A 20,672-nucleotide genomic window follows, 5' to 3' on the forward strand; every position below is an offset into this window, starting at 1 on the left:
CTGAATCATATAGACTGTGTGACCTGGGTAACTGAATCATATAGACTGTGTGACTTGGGTAACTGAATCATATAGACTGTGTGACCTGGGTAACTGAATCATATAGACTGTGTGACCTGGGTAACTGAATCATATAGACTGTGTGACCTGGGTAACTGAATCATATAGACTGTGTGACCTGGGTAACTGAATCATATAGACTGTGTGACCTGGGTAACTGAATCATATAGACTGTGTGACCTGGGTAACTGAATCATATAGACTGTGTGACCTGGGTAACTGAATCATATAGACTGTGTGACCTGGGTAACTGAATCATATAGACTGTGTGACCTGGGTAACTGAATCATATAGACTGTGTGACCTGGGTAACTGAATCATATAGACTGTGTGACCTGGGTAACTGAATCATATAGATTGTGTGACCTGGGTAACTGAATCATATAGATTGTGTGACCTGGGGAAACTGAATCATATAGACTGTGTGACCTGGGTAACTGAATCATATAGACTGTGTGACCTGGGTAACTGAATCATATAGACTGTGTGACCTGGGTAACTGAATCATATAGACTGTGTGACCTGGGTCATATAGACTGTGTGACCTGGGTAACTGAATCATATAGACTGTGTGACCTGGGTAACTGAATCATATAGACTGTGTGACCTGGGTAACTGAATCATATAGACTGTGTGACCTGGGTAACTGAATCATATAGACTGTGTGCCCTGGGGTAACTCACATACAAGGTACTGTGTATCATTCAGAACTCAGATTGTCTTAAACTCTCTTTCTCTCTTTCTCTTTCTCTCTCTCTCTCTCTCTGTTGTTCTTCACCTCTCACATTGACACACACTCCTTGCATTAGGACCTTTTTCTTAAGTGGCATGCTTGAGGTTGATGGGATTCAGAGGTCTGGCAGCAGGACTTGAGGTTGATGGGATTCAGAGGTCTGGCAGCAGGACTAACTGTGGAATGAATGGTTCAGATGGAGCTGAACTGTTGTGGTACACACAGGGCTCCACTCAGCTGTCAGCTCAGCTGGCACCCTATTCCCTATGAAGTGCACTCAGCAAATGGGGTGCCATTTGGGACGCACACTAAGACTTGGAGCTCTGTGGTCAGGACTCTCTCTCTCTGCCTCGTTTGTCACTCTGAGGGCTGAAGAGAGAGACAGGGAGCATGTGTCAGCAGCTGCCTACTCCCCCAATGTGTCTGTCTGTCTGTCTGTCTGTCTGTCTGTCTGTCTGTCTGTCTGTCTGTCTGTCTGTCTGTCTGTCTGTCTGTCTGTCTGTCTGTCTGTCTGTCTGTGAGAGATATTGAAAAATAGAGATTAAGGGAGCAAGAGAAAAGGAGAGAGACAGAGAAGGAGAGAGAGAAGAGAACAAAAGAGGCAGAACAGTGGGTGGGTGTCTTCCTTCCTCTCAGATTAAAATGTCCTGAGGGGAACAAGGACGGAGCAGAAACTAATGAGGTGATAGTCAACAGGACTTTGTCCACTGTGGAACTTCCTCTCTCTCTCTCTCTGTGTGTGTGTGTGTGTGTGTGTGTGTGTGTGTGTGTGTGTGTGTGTGTGTGTGTGTGTGTGTGTGTGTGTGTGTGTGTGTGTGTGTGTGTGTGTGTGTGTTCGTGTTCGTGTGTGTGTGTGTGTGTGTGTGCGCTGCGTTCTATCAGCTGGGCACCAGGGGCACCATGTCCGCCGCACAGGGGTTCAGATCCAGCTGGGATGAAACAGACACATAGCAGCATCCTATAACACTTCCATAAGAGAGAAACAGCTATTTATGGCTGAGCAAAACACCCAAATACACTCCACTGATTGTCCTGGGATAGCCACCAACTTATTGTGATGTTTTGAATCTGTCTTCTATAGAACTACTAACAGCATGACCCTTAGCAGCAACCCCATCCTCTATAAAATAACATTGAAAATTGCCCCCAGATTTCCTGTGGAGGGAGGGTTTGTCAGTATTCTGAATGTTGCCCCCAGATTTCCTGTGGAGGGAGGGTTTGTCACTATTCTGAATGTTGCCCCCAGATTTCCTGTGGAGGGAGGGTTTGTCACTATTCTGAATGTTGCCCCCAGATTTCCTGTGGAGGGAGGGTTTGTCAGTATTCTGAATGTTGCCCCCAGATTTCCTGTGGAGGGAGGGTTTGTCACTATTCTGAATGTTGCCCCCAGATTTCCTGTGGAGGGAGGGTTTGTCACTATTCTGAATGTCTGGATGTGGTTGTGTGTCACTTAGTGATTATAGAACTTATAGGACACTAAATATGTGAAACATATCCTTCTGCGTTCCTCTCCGTTGAGGACTGAGCAGCAAGCTCAGCAAGCTACCCCATCCTCAACATCCTCTAACTGATCCTTACCCCCATCCTCAACATCCTCTAACTGATCCTTACCCCCATCCTCAACATCCTCTAACTGATCCTTACCCCCATCCTCAACATCCTCTAACTGATCCTTACCCCCATCCTCAACATCCTCTAACTGATCCTTACCCCCATCCTCTAACTGATCCTTACCCCCATCCTCAACATCCACTAACTGATCCTTACCCCCATCCTCAACATCCTCTAACTGATCCTTACCCCCATCCTCAATATCCTCTAACTGATCCTTACCCCCATCCTCAACATCCTCTAACTGATCCTTACCCCCATCTTCAACATCCTGTAACTGATCCTTACCCCCATCCTCTAACTGATCCTTACCCCCATCCTCAACATCCTCTAACTGATCCTTACCCCCATCCTCAACATCCTAACTGATCCTTACAACATCCTCTAACTGATCCTTACCCCCATCCTCAACATCCTCTAACTGATCCTTACCTCCATCCTCTAACTGATCCTTACCCCCATCCTCAACATCCTCTAACTGATCCTTACCCCCATCCTCTAACTGATCCTTACCCCATCCTCAACATCCAACATCCAACCAAACACAGTGTTTTTATGATCAGCCCTCTTACGGCCAGCTTTGCAGTAGCTATAGAGAGAAACCCTGGCCTGGGTGGGTCTGAAATGACAGACTATTCCCTATATCGTGCACTTATATAGAGCACTCTGGTCAAAAGTAGTGCACGATATAGGGAATAGGGTGTGTGGCAGGGCAGGAGGACGATGAATGGATGTTGATCCAGCTTCTTCCAGATACTGCATTCCTTCCTGTGTGCGGGTGTGTGTGTGGTGGCTTCCTCTGGGCTTGTGGAAAGACCTCCCAAGAGTCCCAGCCACTTTAGACATGAAAAACTAAATTCCCCGGATTCTTTGGCAGCGGGGCTTTGTTACATGTGGGTAGCCCTTTAGTTTCCACAGCTGCTCACGTGCCCCGGTCGCTCACCTTGATGTAAGCCTAAACCCCTCACCACTAAGCTGTTACAGAGATAGGGGAGAAGGGAGGGAGAGAGGGATGAAGGGAGGTTGGGATGGAGAGAGTGAAAGAGAGAGGCGTTTTCCTACACATGGTCTCAGTTTAAGGTGTTGGCATGGTTTTCTAGGTTTCTGCTTTCTCTGGAACTCTGGTCTGTCTCGAGAGAGAAGTAACTTCTTCCTCAAACTCAAACACAACGTATTGCTGCAGTCAGCATAACGTTTGCATCTCTTCTGTTGATGTTCTTCCAGTGTGTATTATCTTGATGCTAATGACTGTGTCCTTCGCTGTTGAGAAATGGTCTCTCATCACCAAAACATCTTCATCTCTATCACTATTGGATTTCCTGTGTGACTTTGAGGCAAAATCTGTCAATATCTGGTTTGGACAGGTTTGGTTGGCCCATAGGATGCTCAATGTATCCATGTGTGTTTTTTCACTCTGTCTCAATCTCTTACATCCACAGCTGGAGTGTTAGTTCTCTGTGTATTGTGTGAGTTGTAGTTCTCTGTGTATTGTGTGAGTTGTAGTTCTATGTGTATTGTGTGAGTTGTAGTTCTCTGTGTATTGTGTGGGTTGTAGTTCTCTGTGTATTGTGTGAGTTGTAGTTCTATGTGTATTGTGTGAGTTGTAGTTCTCTGTGTATTGTGTGAGTTGTAGTTCTCTGTGTATTGTGTGAGTTGTAGTTTTCTGTGTATTGTTTGAGTTGTAGATTTCTGTGTATTGTGTGAGTTGTAGTTTCTGTGTATTGTGTGAGTTGTAGTTCTATGTGTATTGTGTGGGTTGTAGATTTCTGTGTATTGTGTGAGTTGTAGTTCTATGTGTATTGTTTGAGTTGTAGTTCTATGTGTATTGTTTGAGTTGTAGTTCTATGTGTATTGTGTGAGTTGTAGTTCTCTGTGTATTGTGTGAGTTGTAGTTGTCCGTGTGCTGACCCGTGCTTTGTTCTGTTTCAGGGTCTCCATACTACGACAACGTGAGGCCTCTCTCCTACCCCGACTCAGACGCTGTCCTTATCTGTTTTGACGTCAGCCGTCCTGACACACTCGACAGCGTAATAAAGAAGGTGTGTACCACAGGAGGTTGGTGGCACCTTAATTGGGGAGGGAAGGCTCGTAATAATGGTTGGAGTGGAATCAGTGGAATGGTATCAAATACATCAAACACATGGTTTCCATGGTTTCCACGGTTTCCATGGTTTCCAGGTGTTTGATACCATTCTATTGGCTCAGTTCCAGACATTATTATGGTCCGTCCTCCACTTGTGTGTAGCTACCATTAGTCAACCTCTACAGCCTGTAGAATATGGACCTTCATGTGTTTTTCTTTTACCTCACTTGAAAGAAACTACATGTCCAGTTTTCATTCAATTAATTCATTTTAATATCCTTTTCACTTGACCTCCCCCAGAAAGCTTTCCCAGTAATTTCCAGTTTTTCCCAGTCATTTCCTGTTTTTTCCACTTAGCCCACTTAAACATCTAGAGAGTTGAGGTACAGACAGAGGTCGTAATGGGTTAGGGGGCGTTAGGGTGAGAGGAGGGCAGGGAAAGGGAGTGCTTTTAGTGTCCTCTGATGTGACTCTGCTATAGAAAAAAAAACATGAGAAGGTTCCGTTCCAAAACAGAGTTCCTTCCTTCCTCTTGGCGAGTTCAAACAATCACCTGTCTGTACAACACTGAACATGATCCCTCAATGTCCAGCCAGTCAGCCAGCCAGCCAGCCAGTCAGCCAGCCAGTCAGCCAAACACTCCTTGTTCTCCAGACTGCATTAGTAGCAGATTATATCCACTGATTAAAGGCCATTGATCCCAGAGTGTTTATTGTGTTTGAGAGGAAACGTGAAGGATTATCTCTGGCCTTAAAGCCTCCGATACTGCATTCCTTCCTGGGTTCAACGCCGTGTGATGCAGCATGGGGACTGGAAACAGGAAGTGGCTTTGTCCTTCAGAAGGAGAGGGCTCAGGTTCTGTCTGAAAAAAGTGTACAAGCCGTCCAATACTTGATACCTCCAGTCCTTGATTCCTCAATTACTCTCTCTCAAAATCCATTGGAGGAGAGGCTCCAAGGTCCCTCCTCTTGTACCTCCTCCTCCAACGAGCTTTGAGTGGGAGGCGAGGAATCAAGTACGGGAGGAGGCAAGTATTTGATGGCTAGTCTGGACTAGCTCCCATTCTGTCTGGTCCTGTCCTCCCAGTCTCAATGACTTTCTCTGTCCTCCACAGTGGAAAGGGGAGATTCAGGAGTTCTGTCCCAACACCAAGATGCTCCTGGTGGGCTGCAAATCGGACCTGCGCACCGACCTCTCCACGCTGGTGGAGCTGTCCAATCACAGACAGATGCCTGTGTCATATGATCAGGTACGGTGGTTGCAGAGTGCATTTTCTTCAGATTTTGGGCCAATTCCATTTCAATTCAGTCAATTCAGGAAGTAAACTGAAATTCCAATTCCAATGCGTTTTCTTTCTACAGGGTTCCAACATGGCCAAACAGATCTCAGCCCCCTACATCGAGTGCTCAGCCCAGCAGTCAGAGAACAGCGTCAGGGACATTTTCCACGTGGCCACCTTGGCCTGCGTCAACAAGAACAACAAGAACGTCAAACGCAACAAATCTACCAGAGGCAACAAAAGGATCTCGCACATGCCCACTAGGCCCGACCTCGCGGCGGTAGCGTCAGACCTGCGGAAGGACAAAGCAAAGAGTTGCTGTGTCATGTGACCTGGTGGGCAGGGTCACGACCCTCGGGAGTGGGTTTGCAGGCTGGGATTGAAGCATGTAGTGAGGACAGGGGTTAAAGGTCAGAGCATAGTGCATTTTGGAACATTAGAGGGTGAGGCCCTTCCCTTCCTGCACTTTAAAGCCCTTGGCCTGCTGTCCTGGGGTGGAGTTTTGTATATGCATCATACAATGTAAATGTAGATGAAATCCACCTTATCAATGACAACACAATAGTCTTTCAGTGTAGCCTGTCTGTCTACCATCCATCTCCCTTACATATCTTTTACCAGAAGAGGAAGCTATCTCTGCTTTGGGCCAATTAGCTGCCTGCCTTTCAGCGGCTTCCCGGGAGGTAGTAACACTGTTTCCTCTTAGAGCTGGACGAGGAAGTGGTCATGGCCTTTCACAGGAAATTACCATTTCCACAGGAAGTGATGTCACGTAGGAAAAGTTGAACGAGTCCCGGACGTTTTTCTAAGGACTTCAGAAAGGATGTCCACGCTGTACATGATGATTGGCTCAACCCCCGTCTGTACAGCTGACTCCATCACCATGAGAGACTGCAGCGGTGCACACTGGAACGCTGAAGACGAGCGGCCATCTTGCACTGGATCAAAGACCTGGAAGTGACATGACACTGTGCACGCAGCACATCTCTGTGGTTTCCATCAGCTTGTTTGTTTCTCTTCCCCCTTCTTGTGGTTGCAAGTCAAGTGTTTCCTGACCTAATAGTCCCGTTGTTCCAGTCATGTCTTTCCTGTATTTTGTAGAATTTACTGTAAGCCCATATCATTTAAACCAATGACCGTTGACATCCTAGGACTTCTGATCTGTTTGGCGTAATGATAGACAGGGTATTGTGATGCTGAACAGTTTATGGACATGTCCTTTCAGCTATGCAACACCTTCTGCTCTCAGCAAGGGAGGGGAATGAAATAAACAAATGAAGCATGACTTTGGTTGAAGGACGTTGTTCACTGGATATGTCTAAAGTATAAATGCACTTTTTAAAGATCAAGGCTTCGCTAAAAAGCACCATGAATTCTGGTATATTCCAATGCCTTTATTAAACTCGCGATGCTTTTCAAATGTTTTCAGAACAGCTTCTCCTAGAGCAGTGTCATCAGCTAGCCTGCTAATGCTATCTGTTTCAGAACAGCTTCTCCTAGAGCAGTATCATCAGCTAGCCTGCTAATGCTTTCTGTTTCAGAACAGCTTCTCCTAGAGCAGTATCATCAGCTTGCCTACTAATGCTATCTGTTTCAGAGCAGCTTCTCCTAGAGCAGTATCATCAGCTAGCCTGCTAATGCTATCTGTTTCAGAACAGCTTCTCCTAGAGCAGTATCATCAGCTAGCCTGCTAATGCTATCTGTTTCAGAACAGCTTCTCCTAGAGCAGTATCATCAGCTAGCCTGCTAATGCTATCTGTTTCAGAACAGCTTCTCCTAGAGCAGTATCACCAGCTAGCCTGCTAATGCTATCTGTTTCAGAACAGCTTCTCCTAGAGCAGTATCATCAGCTAGCCTGCTAATGCTATCTGTTTCAGAAATTAATGAAAAGAAAGAAACGGTTGTTTGTTGTGTAAAGTGTTTTGTCATTAGGTCATCCTCCCCCTTTTTTTAATGTAACTGTTATGTCTGTGTCCCATTGTTGTTGCTACAATATTTATTGAATTATATATTTTCCCTTTCAAATAAAAGCAAAATTATGGAAAAAAACACAGAATTATTATTATTTTTTCATCACATTGCATGTGTAACGGATGTGAAACGGCTAGCTTAGTTAGCGGTGCGCGCTAAATAGCGTTTCAATCGGTGACGTCACTTGCTCTCAGACCTTGAAGTAGTAGTTCCCCTTGCTCTGCAAGGGCCGCGGCTTTTGTGGAGCGATGGGTAACGATGCTTCGTGGGTGACTGTTGTTGATGTGTGCAGAGGGTCCCTGGTTCGCACCCGGGTGGGCGAGGGGACAGTCTAAACTTATACTGTTACACACGATTTGATTTGATTTGATGACATGTTTAAAATAAAATGTCATTCAGTTCCACAGACAAAGAACTGTGTCTCGTTGGCTGTTCTTGACTTTGTCCTGTAGGCATGTTACACATACATTTAATTGATGTCGCAAATCAAACTTCTGGTAGAAATATATAGGCTTGCTTCAGGAGATGGAGTGAGTGTCATGACTTGAATTAAACCCAATGTCACACAGATGAGCTCAAATCAAATATCCGCGGGGCTGTCAGCCTCGAACACAACAAACTGTTTCCTTTCAATATACAACCCAGACAAATTGTTTCCCTTCAATATACAACCCAGACAAACGGTTTCCCTTCAATATACAACCCAGACAAACTGTTTTCACTTCAATATACAACCCAGACAAACTGTTTCCCTTCAATATACAACCCAGACAAACTGTTTCCCTTCAATATACAACCCAGACAAACTGTTTCCCTTCAATATACAACCCAGACAAACTGTTTTGTTTCAATATACAACCCAGACAAACTGTTTTCCTTCAATATACAACCCAGACAAACTGTTTCCCTTCAATATACAACCCAGACAAACTGTTTCCCTTCAATATACAACCCAGACAAACTGTTTCCCTTCAATATACAACCCAGACAAACTGTTTTGTTTCAATATACAACCCAGACAAACTGTTTTCCTTCAATATACAACCCAGACAAACTGTTTTCCTTCAATATACAACCCAGACAAACTGTTTTGTTTCAAATTGCACCCAATAAATCAAAGTGTCATGAGAATGTACATAACTCACCCAGAATCTAGGTAAAAAACGTAATCTAGCTGATATTGAGATGTATGATATTATCACCAGTCTGTCCGTGGTGAGTGATGAATGCCAGTGGTGGATGATGTGGTTGAGGGAAAACAACAATAATGCTGCTTGACATTGTGGATGTTTAGGATCAATCAAAGTGCAGGTAATGGACTAGCTGGATCATTTGTAGCCTGTAACACCCTGTAGCTCTGCAAATGAACAACAATCTACAGTATTTCATTACAGCCACAAGAAACAATTGTAGATTAATAATGGTTAAAGAAATTAGATATCGGCTCCTTAGTTCCTTCCCAATGCTTGCAATATTTCCATGTCTATCCAAGTCTTAGGGCCCCAGACTGGGGTAAGGATGGAACACCAGACTGGGGTAAGGATGGAACACCAGACTGGGGTAACAGTTGAACACCAGACTGGGTTAAGGGTGGAACACCAGACTGGGGTAAGGGTTAAACACCAGACTGGGGTAAGGGTTAAACACCAGACTGGGGTAAGGGTTAAACACCAGACTGGGGTAAGGGTAAAACACCAGACTGGGGTAAGGGTTGAACACCAGACTGGGGTAAGGGTGGAACACCAGACTGGGGTAAGGGTTAAACACCAGACTGGGGTAAGGGTTAAACACCAGACTGGGGTAAGGGTGGAACACCAGACTGGGGTAAGGGTTAAACACCAGACTGGGGTAAGGGTGGAACACCACCAGACTGGGGTAAGGGTGGAACACCAGACTGGGGTAAGGCTGGAACACCACCAGACTGGGGTAAGGGTTAAACACCAGACTGGTACACATGTTGTTGAGGCCCTAAAGTAGTACTTAGGCTGCGTTTTCACAGGCAGCCCAATTATTTTTTCCGCTAATTGGTCTTTTGACCAATCACATCAGATCAGATTTTTTTCAGAGCTGATCTGATTGGTCAAAAGACCAATTAGTGAAAATGAGATCAGAATTGGTCTGTCTGTGTTAACACAGCCTCAGAGTAGACCACAAGTGATGAGGGATTTTAATTGTGCCAAATAGCTTTTTTACAGGTCTTTCACAAATCATTCATAGTCCTCGGTTGGGTGGTTCTATGTTATAGTCTTCAGATGGGAAGTTCTATGTTATAGTCTTCAGATGGGAAGTTCTATGTTATAGTCTTCAGATGGGAAGTTCTATGTTATAGTCATCAGATGGGAAGTTCTATGTTATAGTCATCAGATGGGAAGTTCTATGTTATAGTCATCAGATGGGAAGTTCTATGTTATGGTCTTCAGATGGGAAGTTCTATGTTATAGTCATCAGATGGGAAGTTCTATGTTATGGTCTTCAGATGGGAAGTTCTATGTTATAGTCTTCAGATGGGAAGTTCTATGTTATAGTCCTCAGTTGGGAAGTTCTATGTTATAGTCCTCGGTTGGGTGGTTCTATGTTATAGTCCTCAGTTGGGAAGTTCTATGTTATAGTCCTCGGTTGGGTGGTTCTATGTTATAGTCCTCAGTTGGGAAGTTCTATGTTATAGTCCTCGGTTGGGTGGTTCAATGTCGTTGTGCACATCTTCACTTCAGAGTGTAAGAATGGTAAAGAATGCTAGAATGAGTGTCAGAACGCTACAGCAGTGCTGATGGAAGGATGCCAGGAAGACAGACAGGAATCTCCAAGCAATAACCGATGGCAATGTTCAGTGTAAAAGCCCTCTGAACAAAGGACCAAGGCCAGACAGAATCAGTTATATATGGAATCACAATAGAGTACGGACACAGGAAGTTACTCTAACAAGAAGCTACATTGCCACATTTACCAGGATATAAATGAATTTAGCATAATATTAATGCATCATACAGTATATCTGACTTCATTATGTGTTGCAGCCTTTTCCCCACTGAAACGCATTGATCACAACCCTGGAATCAAATGGAAAACAGGGACAAAAAAAGTCAGACGTTGCTTTTTGTTACAATATTAACATAACAGTAATTCAATATCTATTCCCCCAATAACCAACCATTTGAAATAAAAAAAACTATTTCCCTTTGGTCTCGGCCACACATTTAAAATGCAGAACACATCAAATATTTATGGAGTATCAACCCAATATCTTCAGGGATAGCCTGTAGATTACACCAGACAGGCTGCGGGGAAGAAATGGTGCTACTCTGATTTAAGCATACAAAAGCAGAAAAGATACCCGGATGAATATGCTAACTAAATTATAAGATATTTCAACTTTTTAAAAGACGGTGTTTTTTGCAGCTAAAACATACTTTCCCCAAGAGAGTAAAACATCGACTGTGAAAAGGAGAAGTGCCATACTAAAATATACAGTAGCATATGATCCCAAATGGTTTTTAAAACATCATTTAACATCTCACTAAGAACATACAAAAACTTTTAAATGGATTTAACAAATGAGTGTGTGTGTGTGTGTGTGTGTGTGTGTGTGTGTGTGTGTGTGTGTGTGTGTGTGTGTGTGTGTGTGTGCGTGCGTGCGTGCGTGCGTGCGTGCGTGCGTGCGTGCGTGCGTGCGTGTGTCAGTGAGGTTAACTGGGAGAGAGAAGTGCCATACTAAAATATACCTTGGATTCTAAATGGCTTTGTAGAAAACCCTGATGTACATTAGATGGATGAAACGGATGGTGCATGCTGGAGTGGGTTCAGTGGGGTTGTCTGTGGCTGGAGGGAGCTGTCTGAGCTCACAGGCATTCATCCATTTATCCACACCGCCTTGGGCATGCGCAGTCTGTCACAAATCTCATTAGAACAGAAACACAACGTTCAAACCATTTCCTATCTGTTCCTGTGAAAAGGTTGAGCTGACCATTAGCCCTGGGCAGGTAGACAACATTAGGAGAAATGGTCTGGAGAGATGATTGGTCCCATAAATGGTCTGGAGAGATGATTGGTCCCATAAATGGTCTTGAGAGATGATTGGTCTCATAAATGGTCTGGAGAGATGATTGGTCCCATCAATGTTCTGGAGAGATGATTGGTCTCATAAATGGTCTGGAGAGATGATTGGTCCCATAAATGGTCTGGAGAGATGATTGGTCCCATCAATGTTCTGGAGAGATGATTGGTCCCATAAATGGTCTTGAGAGGTGATTGGGGACATTAATGGTCTAGAGAAGGTGATTGGTGACATTAATGGTCTAGAGAAGGTGATTGGTGACATTAATGGTCTGGAGAGATGTCATTGGTGGGATAAATGTTCTGGAGAGAGGTGATTGTTGAGGCTTGTCACCATTTGCTTCTATTGAAGACCATTGGTTATGTTGCCTTAACAGCACATTGGTTTGACCACTGACCGGCAGAGACCAGGGGAACAGACAGTAGCATCTTTGCAGGCTACAGTTTTGAAATGGATCAACCTATTTGAGCTGGGCATGCAGGGTAATGAAAACCCACCATCACTAACACATTAACAGAGATGGAACTACCATGAAACCAGCAGGGCACTTGAGACCAGAACTATAATGATAATACATGTGAACAATAAGAGCAAATGAGATTCAGCTGTTTTTTGTTCATTCAAGTCTTAAATGTTAAATCTCCTGCACCCAGAGAGTCAGAGAGGAAAAGGAGTGGTCCCCTCAGCCCTCCGCTTGTCTGTTCTCCTCAGCAGCTGTGTTGGCCGGAACACACACACACACACACACACACACACACACACACACACACACACACACACACACACACACACACACACACACACACACACACACACACACACACACACACACACACACACACACACACACACACACACACACACACACACACACACACACACACACACACACACACACAAGACAGACAGACACACACACACACACACAGGCACACACACAGACACAGACACAGACACAGACAGACAGACACACACACGCACAGCACAGCACAGTGAGCGTCTGGATCAATAGCCACTGCTGGTGGTTCATTGTTCCATAAATCCTCTCGCTTGAGGGAATCCGTCATGCACAGCTGTGGAATAGAGGCAGGGGAACACTGAAACAATGGTGATTTTGGCGAGACGTTCGAGCTTGAGACGGTGTCCTCCTGCTGCTAAATCATTCTTCAGAAATGTTTTACAGAACATTTTCTCCCCTGTTATTGTGAGGCTGACTGGTTGCAGAGGGATACGGCATAATGAATAAACACACATAGATCCTGCAGGACTAGTACACTAATTAAAAAGTATTCTCCATGGCCAAAACAACGTTAGAATTGCAGACACCACATCAAAGAATGTGTAAATCTGACATTTGTGAAAATAGCTATTGAGTGGAGAGGAGGGAAAGAGAGTCCTGGTTGGTTGAAGAAGGATATCTTCAACCCAGCGTTGAATTAACTTCCTGGGTCTCTAGTCCAGTGAGGTGTAAATACTCACCTCTAGTCAAGTGAGGTGTAAATATTCACCTCTAGTCCAGTGAGGTGTAAATATTCACCTCTAGTCCAGTGAGGTGTAAATATTCACCTCTAGTCCAGTGAGGTATAAATATTCACCTCTAGTCCAGTGAGGTGTAAATATTCACCTCTAGTCCAGTGAGGTGTAAATATTCACCTCTAGTCCAGTGAGGTGTAAATACTCACCTCTAGTCCGGTGAGGTGTAAATATTCACCTCTAGTCAAGTGAGGTGTAAATATTCACCTCTAGTCCGGTGAGGTGTAAATATTCACCTCTAGTCCAGTGAGGTGTAAATATTCACCTCTAGTTCAGTGAGGTGTAAATATTCATCTCTAGTCCAGTGAGGTGTAAATATTCACCTCTAGTCCAGTGAGGTGTAAATACTCACCTCTAGTCCAGTGAGGTGTAAATATTCACCTCTAGTCCAGTGAGGTGTAAATATTCACCTCTAGGTCAGTGAGGGGGCTATCCATGGCTCTGATGCTGCTGTGTTAATATTCACCTCTAGTTCAGTGAGGGGGCTATCCATGGCTCTGATGCTGCTGTGTTAATATTCACCTCTAGGTCAGTGAGGGGGCTATCCATGGCTCTGATGCTGCTGTGTTAATATTCACCTCAGTGAGGTCAGTGATGATGGGTTAATATTCACCTAGGTCAGTGAGGGGTTATCCATGGCTCTGATGCACCTGGTCAGTGTATCCATGGCTCTGATGCTGCTGTGTTAATATTCACCTCTAGGTCAGTGAGGGGGCTATCCATGGCTCTGATGCTGCTGTGTTAATATTCACCTCTAGTCCAGTGAGGTGTTAATATTCACCTCTAGTTCAGTGAGGGGGCTATCCATGGCTCTGATGCTGCTGTGTTAATATTCACCTCTAGGTCAGTGAGGGGGCTATCCATGGCTCTGATGCTGCTGTGTTAATATTCACCTCTAGGTCAGTGAGGGGGCTATCCATGGCTCTGATGATGCTGTGTTAATATTCACCTCTAGTTCAGTGAGGTGTTAATATTCACCTCTAGTCCAGTGAGGGGGCTATCCATGGCTCTGATGCTGCTGTGTTAATATTCACCTCTAGTCCAGTGAGGGGGTTATCCATGGCTCTGATGATGCTGTGTTAATATTCACCTCTAGGTCAGTGAGGGGGCTATCCATGGCTCTGATGCTGCTGTGTTAATATTCACCTCTAGTTCAGTGAGGGGGCTATCCATGGCTCTGATGATGCTGTGTTAATATTCACCTCTAGGTCAGTGAGGGGGCTATCCATGGCTCTGATGCTGCTGTGTTAATATTCACCTCTAGGTCAGTGAGGGGGTTATCCATGGCTCTGATGCTGCTGTGTTAATATTCACCTCTAGGTCAGTGAGGGGGTTATCCATGGCTCTGATGATGCTGTGTTAATATTCACCTCTAGTTCAGTGAGGTGTTAATATTCACCTCTAGTCCAGTGAGGGGGCTATCCATGGCTCTGATGCTGCTGTGTTAATATTCACCTCTAGTTCAGTGAGGGGGCTATCCATGGCTCTGATGCTGCTGTGTTAATATTCACCTCTAGGTCAGTGAGGGGGCTATCCATGGCTCTGATGCTGCTGTTTTAATATTCACCTCTAGTTCAGTGAGGTGTTAATATTCACCTCTAGTTCAGTGAGGGGGCTATCCATGGCTCTGATGCTGCTGTGTTAATATTCACCTCTAGGTCAGTGAGGGGGCTATCCATGGCTCTGATGCTGCTGTGTTAATATTCACCTCTAGGTCAGTGAGGGGGCTATCCATGGCTCTGATGCTGCTGTGTTAATATTCACCTCTAGTTCAGTGAGGGGGCTATCCATGGCTCTGATGCTGCTGTGTTAATATTCACCTCTAGGTCAGTGAGGGGGTTATCCATGGCTCTGATGCTGCTGTGTTAATATTCACCTCTAGTTCAGTGAGGGGGCTATCCATGGCTCTGATGCTGCTGTTTTAATATTCACCTCTAGGTCAGTGAGGGGGCTATCCATGGCTCTGATGCTGTTGTGTTAATATTCACACTGACAATGTGCTGAGCTGGCGGAGCTCCATAGCCTTGGCTGTTCCTCTCCCCCCGTCTTGGTTCACCATATGCTGGATGGATCCCCAGGCTGGCCAGGCTGGCTAGTGGTTTGACTGACATCCAATGCTACTCTGCTCCTCTCCTCTCCAGCCTGGTGCCTGGTTTGGTCCCTGGCTTGGTGTCTTTGGCGTAGGCTCTTTGGCAGAGGTCCAAATAGTAACTTTCCTGACACCTACCAAGGCATCCTGTTTCCACCAGCCCACGCAACAACCCCCGCACCAGACCTAGCCACAGCTTTGGCCTTGGCCCGCTGGACTGGATCATGGCTTATCCAAACTCCAGCCATTTTCTTTCTTTCTTTTGTTTTTTTCTCTCTCTCTCTCTCTCTCTCTCTCTCTCTCTCTCTCTCTCTCTGTTTATTTATTTGTTTGTTTATCTCCAGACCTCCAGTTGCTAAAGAGGTTCAACCAGCTACCAGTTATATATGTTAATGAACCACAGGAGGGGTGGGGCTGTACATGTCAATCAGTTATATATGTTAATGAACCACAGGAGGGGTGGGGCTGTACATGTCAATCAGTTATATATGTTAATGAACCACAGGAGGGGTGGGGCTATACATGTCTATCAGTTATATATGTTAATGAACCACAGGAGGGGGGGGCTATACATGTCTATCAGTTATATATGTTAATGAACCACAGGAGGGGTGTGGCTATACATGTCTATCAGTTATATATGTTAATGAACCACAGGAGGGGTGGGGCTATACATGTCTATCAGTTATATATGTTAATGAACCATAGGAGGGGTGGGGCTATACATGTCTATCAGTTATATATGTTAATGAACCACAGGAGGGGTGGGGCTGTAGATGTCTGTCCTTTCTCCACAGTGAGTGGGTTTTCTTATCTATGAAAGAAAAGACACAGGTCTCCCATTATCATGCAGGGTGGATAACATCTCTCATTATCATGCAGGGTGGATAACCTCTCTCATTATCATGCAGGGTGGATAACCTCTCTCATTATCATGCAGGGTGGATACCATCTCTCATTATCATGCAGGGTGGATAACCTCTCTCATTATCATGCAGGGTGGATAACCTCTCTCATTATAATGCAGGGTGGATAACACCTCTCATTATCATGCAGGGTGGATAACCTCTCTCATTATCATGCAGGGTGGATAACCTCTCTCATTATCATGCAGGGTGGACAACCTCTCTCATTATCATGCAGGGTGGATAACCTCTCTCATTATCATGCAGGGTGGACAACCTCTCTCATTATCATGCAGGGTGGATAACATTACTCATTATCATGCAGGGTGGATAACATTACTCATTATCATGCAGGGTGGATAACCTCTCTCATTATCATGCAGGGTGGATAACCTCTCTCATTATCATGCAGGGTGGATAACCTCTCTCATTATCATGCAGGGTGGATAACCTCTCTCATTATCATGCAGGGTGGATAACCTCTCTCATTATCATGCAGGGTGGATAACACCTCTCATTATCATGCAGGGTGGATAACACCTCTCATTATCATGCAGGGTGGATACCATCTCATCCCAGGGATGTCCCGAGAAACAAAACAAAAGCCCCACGCCTCCAATTCCCCCTGTTCTATAGAACCCCCCCCTTTAATACATTGAGCTTGGGTATGATCAGCGGTGTACCATCACCACCCCCGGTTACTCTATCTATCAACAACCAAACACATTGGCTTTTGTCCAAAATGGCACCCTATTCCCTACATAGTGCACTACTTTTGACCAGCCCACTATGGCCCCTGGTCAAAAGTAGTGCACTATATAGGGAATAGGGTGTCATTTCAGACACAGCCACTCCCTCCTGTTGAGCACTCCAACATTAATTTATTCAGGCATATTTAGCAGGACAAAGAGCCGAGGCAAGACCCTCCTGCCACTCACAGCTCGGCTAAGAGGGTCTGAAAGCCTTTTATTATGGGGATTAGAACCATAGAACCCGGGGGGTAACTAAGGCATTATGCAGCGAGTGCAGAGAGAGACTGGTGACGATTGACACCCTGATACCTGACATCTCCACTTCTATCCATCAGGAAGCCTATAGGAATCATTATACAGCTGTCTGACTGTCTGCGGGACAGACGGACAGACAGCTGATTGACTGTATTTACATCTATGGGAAATGACTGGCCTGTCTCTGTCTATCTACAGTGTGTGTGTGTATTGTGCAGATAGTACACATCTTACGTCATAATGAATGGTCTCTGTCTGTGACAGTGAAATCTTTGGATAATGCCATCCGTTTCAAGCTGTTTGCCGTCATTATGTGTGACCCTTTCAGACATGGAAAAGGATTTGAAAACACCCCGATGTTAAGAGAGCCTGTTGGTACCCTCGTTATCTGGAGGACAGGATCATCTCTAATTGTGTGTTCCTTGGACCAGAGCAGTGGGCATGGGCATGTCGTATGGCCACAAAGGGGACAAAGAGGAATTTAGAATGATGTTTCATTTTCCTCTTTAAAGGGGATAATATAATCATAAATATCCTGTATTGGTTTTTAGTTCAACTGTTACGTTTCTTATATTCAGATGTTTTAGTTTTGACAAAACATAAACAACAAATAGAATGGCCATTCATACTAGAATGACTAACATCACTGTTCCCCTTCTTTCTCTTATGGGATCATTCAGGAATGGATTCCCCTCCTAATAAAGATCTCATTCAAACCATTCACATTGGTCTAATACAGTCAATTCAATGTTACAGTCAACTCAATGTTAAACTGGTCTGTCTACTCTGTTGTCATGGTAATATCTACTTCTTACCCTGAATCTCAGTTCAAATCTGCAGCAATGAAATGATCCAGCGTGGCTTGGATAGGGGTAGTAGCCATGGAGATCAGTGGGGGTAGTAGTAGCCTTGGCGATCAGTGGGGGTAGTAGTAGCCATGGAGATCAGTGGGGGTAGTAGTAGCCATGGAGATCAGTGGGGGTAGTAGTAGCCATGGAGATCAGTGGGGGTAGTAGTAGCCTTGGCGATCAGTGGGGGTAGTAGTAGCCATGGAGATCAGTGGGGGTAGTAGTAGCCATGGAGATCAGTGGGGGTAGTAGTAGCCATGGAGATCAGTGGGGGTAGTAGTAGCCATGGAGATCAGTGGGGGTAAATCAAATCAAATGTATTTATATAGCCCTTCGTACATCAGCTGATATCTCAAAGTGCTGTACAGAAACCCAGCCTAAAACCCCAAACAGCAAGCAATGCAGGTGTAGAAGCACAGGTAGTAGTAGCCATGGAGACCAGTGGGGGTAGTAGTAACCATGGAGACCAGTGGAGGTAGTAGTAGCCATGCAGACCAGTGGGGGTAGTAGCCATGGAGACTAGTGGGGGTAGTAGTAGCCATGGAGACCAGTAGGGGTAGTAGTAGCCATGCAGACCAGTGGGGGTAGTAGCCATGGAGACCAGTGAGGAGGAGTGGTCTGGTGGTGTGTAGGTCTGTGGGGGGTTGTGATTGGCCAGTGATGAGGAGTGGTCTGGTGGTGTGTAGGTCTGTGGGGGGTTGTGATTGGCCAGTGAGGAGGAGTGGTCTGGTGGTGTGTAGGTTTGTGGGGGATTGCGATTGGCCAGTGAGGAGGAGAGGTCTGGTGGTGTGTAGGTCTGTGGGGGGTTGTGATTGGCCAGTGAGGAGTAGAGGTCTGGTGGTGTGTAGGTCTGTGGGGGGTTGTGATTGGCCAGTGAGGAGTAGAGGTCTGGTGGTGTGTAGGTCTGTGGGGGTTGTGATTGGCCAGTGAGGAGTAGAGGTCTGGTGGTGTGTAGGTCTGTGGGGGTTGTGATTGGCCAGTGAGGAGGAGGGTCTGGTGGTGTGTAGGTCTGTGGGGGATTGTGATTGGCCAGTGAGGAGGAGAGGTCTGGTGGTGTGTAGGTCTGTGGGGGGTTGTGATTGGCCAGTGAGGAGTAGAGGTCTGGTGGTGTGTAGGTCTGTGGGGGGTTGTGATTGGCCAGTGAGGAGTAGAGGTCTGGTGGTGTGTAGGTCTGTGGGGGGTTGTGATTGGCCAGTGAGGAGGAGAGGTCTGGTGATGTGTAGGTCTGTGGGGGGTTGTGATTGGCCAGTGAGGAGTAGAGGTCTGGTGGTGTGTAGGTCTGTGGGGGGTTGTGATTGGCCAGTGAGGAGTAGAGGTCTGGTGGTGTGTAGGTCTGTGGGGGGTTGTGATTGGCCAGTGAGGAGGCGTGGTCTGGTGGTGTGTAGACTGACACTGAAGAGCCCTCCTGGGACACTTCAACCATGATGGAGGAGCACAGTGTTACAGTGGGGCTGTAGAGATATTTAATTAAGCGGGTAGCGCTAAGTACCATTAGCATAACTGTTGATTGGTCCTCCTCATTAGCAGCATCCACAGTTATCAACTATAGAACTGTAGCTAGTCTATATGACAGTATTGTACATCACCTATAGAACTGTAGCTAGTTTATATGACAGTATTGTACATCACCTATAGACCTGTAGCTAGTCTATATGACAGTATTGTACATCACCTATAGACCTGTAGCTAGTCTATATTACAGTATTGTACATCACCTATAGACCTGTAGCTAGTCTATATTACAGTATTGTACATCACCTATATACCTGTAGCTAGTCTATATGACAGTATTGTACATCACCTATAGAACTGTAGCTAGTCTATATTACAGTATTGTACATCACCTATAGATCTGTAGCTAGTCTATATGACAGTATTGTACATCACCTATAGAACTGTAGCTAGTCTATATTACAGTATTGTACATCACCTATAGACCTGTAGCTAGTCTATATGACAGTATTGTACATCACCTATAGACCTGTAGCTACTCTATATTACAGTAGTATTACAGTACAGCCCTGGGGTAAGACAGTCCTCTGGATTGAAGACATTAATGGCCTGCTGTGTCTTTAGGAAATCTCAAGTATGTATCTAGACACACAACACACATTTTATCCTTTCGTTAGATAACATCTTTCCTGACTGCAACCCAGTGAAGCCCCAGTGATGAACGCTACAGCTTGCGAGGTTAGACTCCATGCAGCTCTTTCAGCGGGGGAAGTGTAGTGGGATTATAACAGTGGGCTTCAATATCTGTCCTCTGCTGTTGGCTCTGCTGTTGCTTATCAGCCCTCCGCAGCTCACTGTGTGTGTGTCTTTTGTGTGTGTGTGTGGCTTGGGTTTGTGTGTGTGTGTGGCTTGTGTGTGTGTGTGTGTGTGTGTGTGTGTGTGTGTGTGTGTGTGTGTGTGTGTGTGTGTGTGTGTGTGTGTGTGTGTGTGTGTGTGTGTGTGTGTGTGTGTGTGTGTGTGTGTGTGTGTGTGTGTGCGTGCGTGGCTTGT

The 20,672-nt window shown here is 45.3% G+C and overlaps 1 protein-coding gene across 1 annotated transcript in view; it reads left to right on the plus strand.

Annotated features, from left to right (window-relative positions):
• Nucleotides 1–7,051, plus strand: part of LOC115117888 (rho-related GTP-binding protein RhoE-like) — a 21,033-nt gene extending 13,982 nt beyond the window's left edge. Inside the window, exons 3-5 of the mRNA XM_065022810.1 lie at nt 4,334–4,443; nt 5,602–5,736; nt 5,849–7,051. Of these exons, the coding sequence (XP_064878882.1) occupies nt 4,334–4,443; nt 5,602–5,736; nt 5,849–6,097 (494 nt within the window). The 3' untranslated portion in view covers nt 6,098–7,051. The remainder of the gene's footprint in view (nt 1–4,333; nt 4,444–5,601; nt 5,737–5,848) is intronic.
• The last annotated feature ends 13,621 nt before the right edge of the window (nt 7,052–20,672 follow it).

This window comes from Oncorhynchus nerka, linkage group LG2 (genome assembly GCF_034236695.1).
Source record: "Oncorhynchus nerka isolate Pitt River linkage group LG2, Oner_Uvic_2.0, whole genome shotgun sequence".
NCBI lineage: Eukaryota > Metazoa > Chordata > Actinopteri > Salmoniformes > Salmonidae > Oncorhynchus > Oncorhynchus nerka.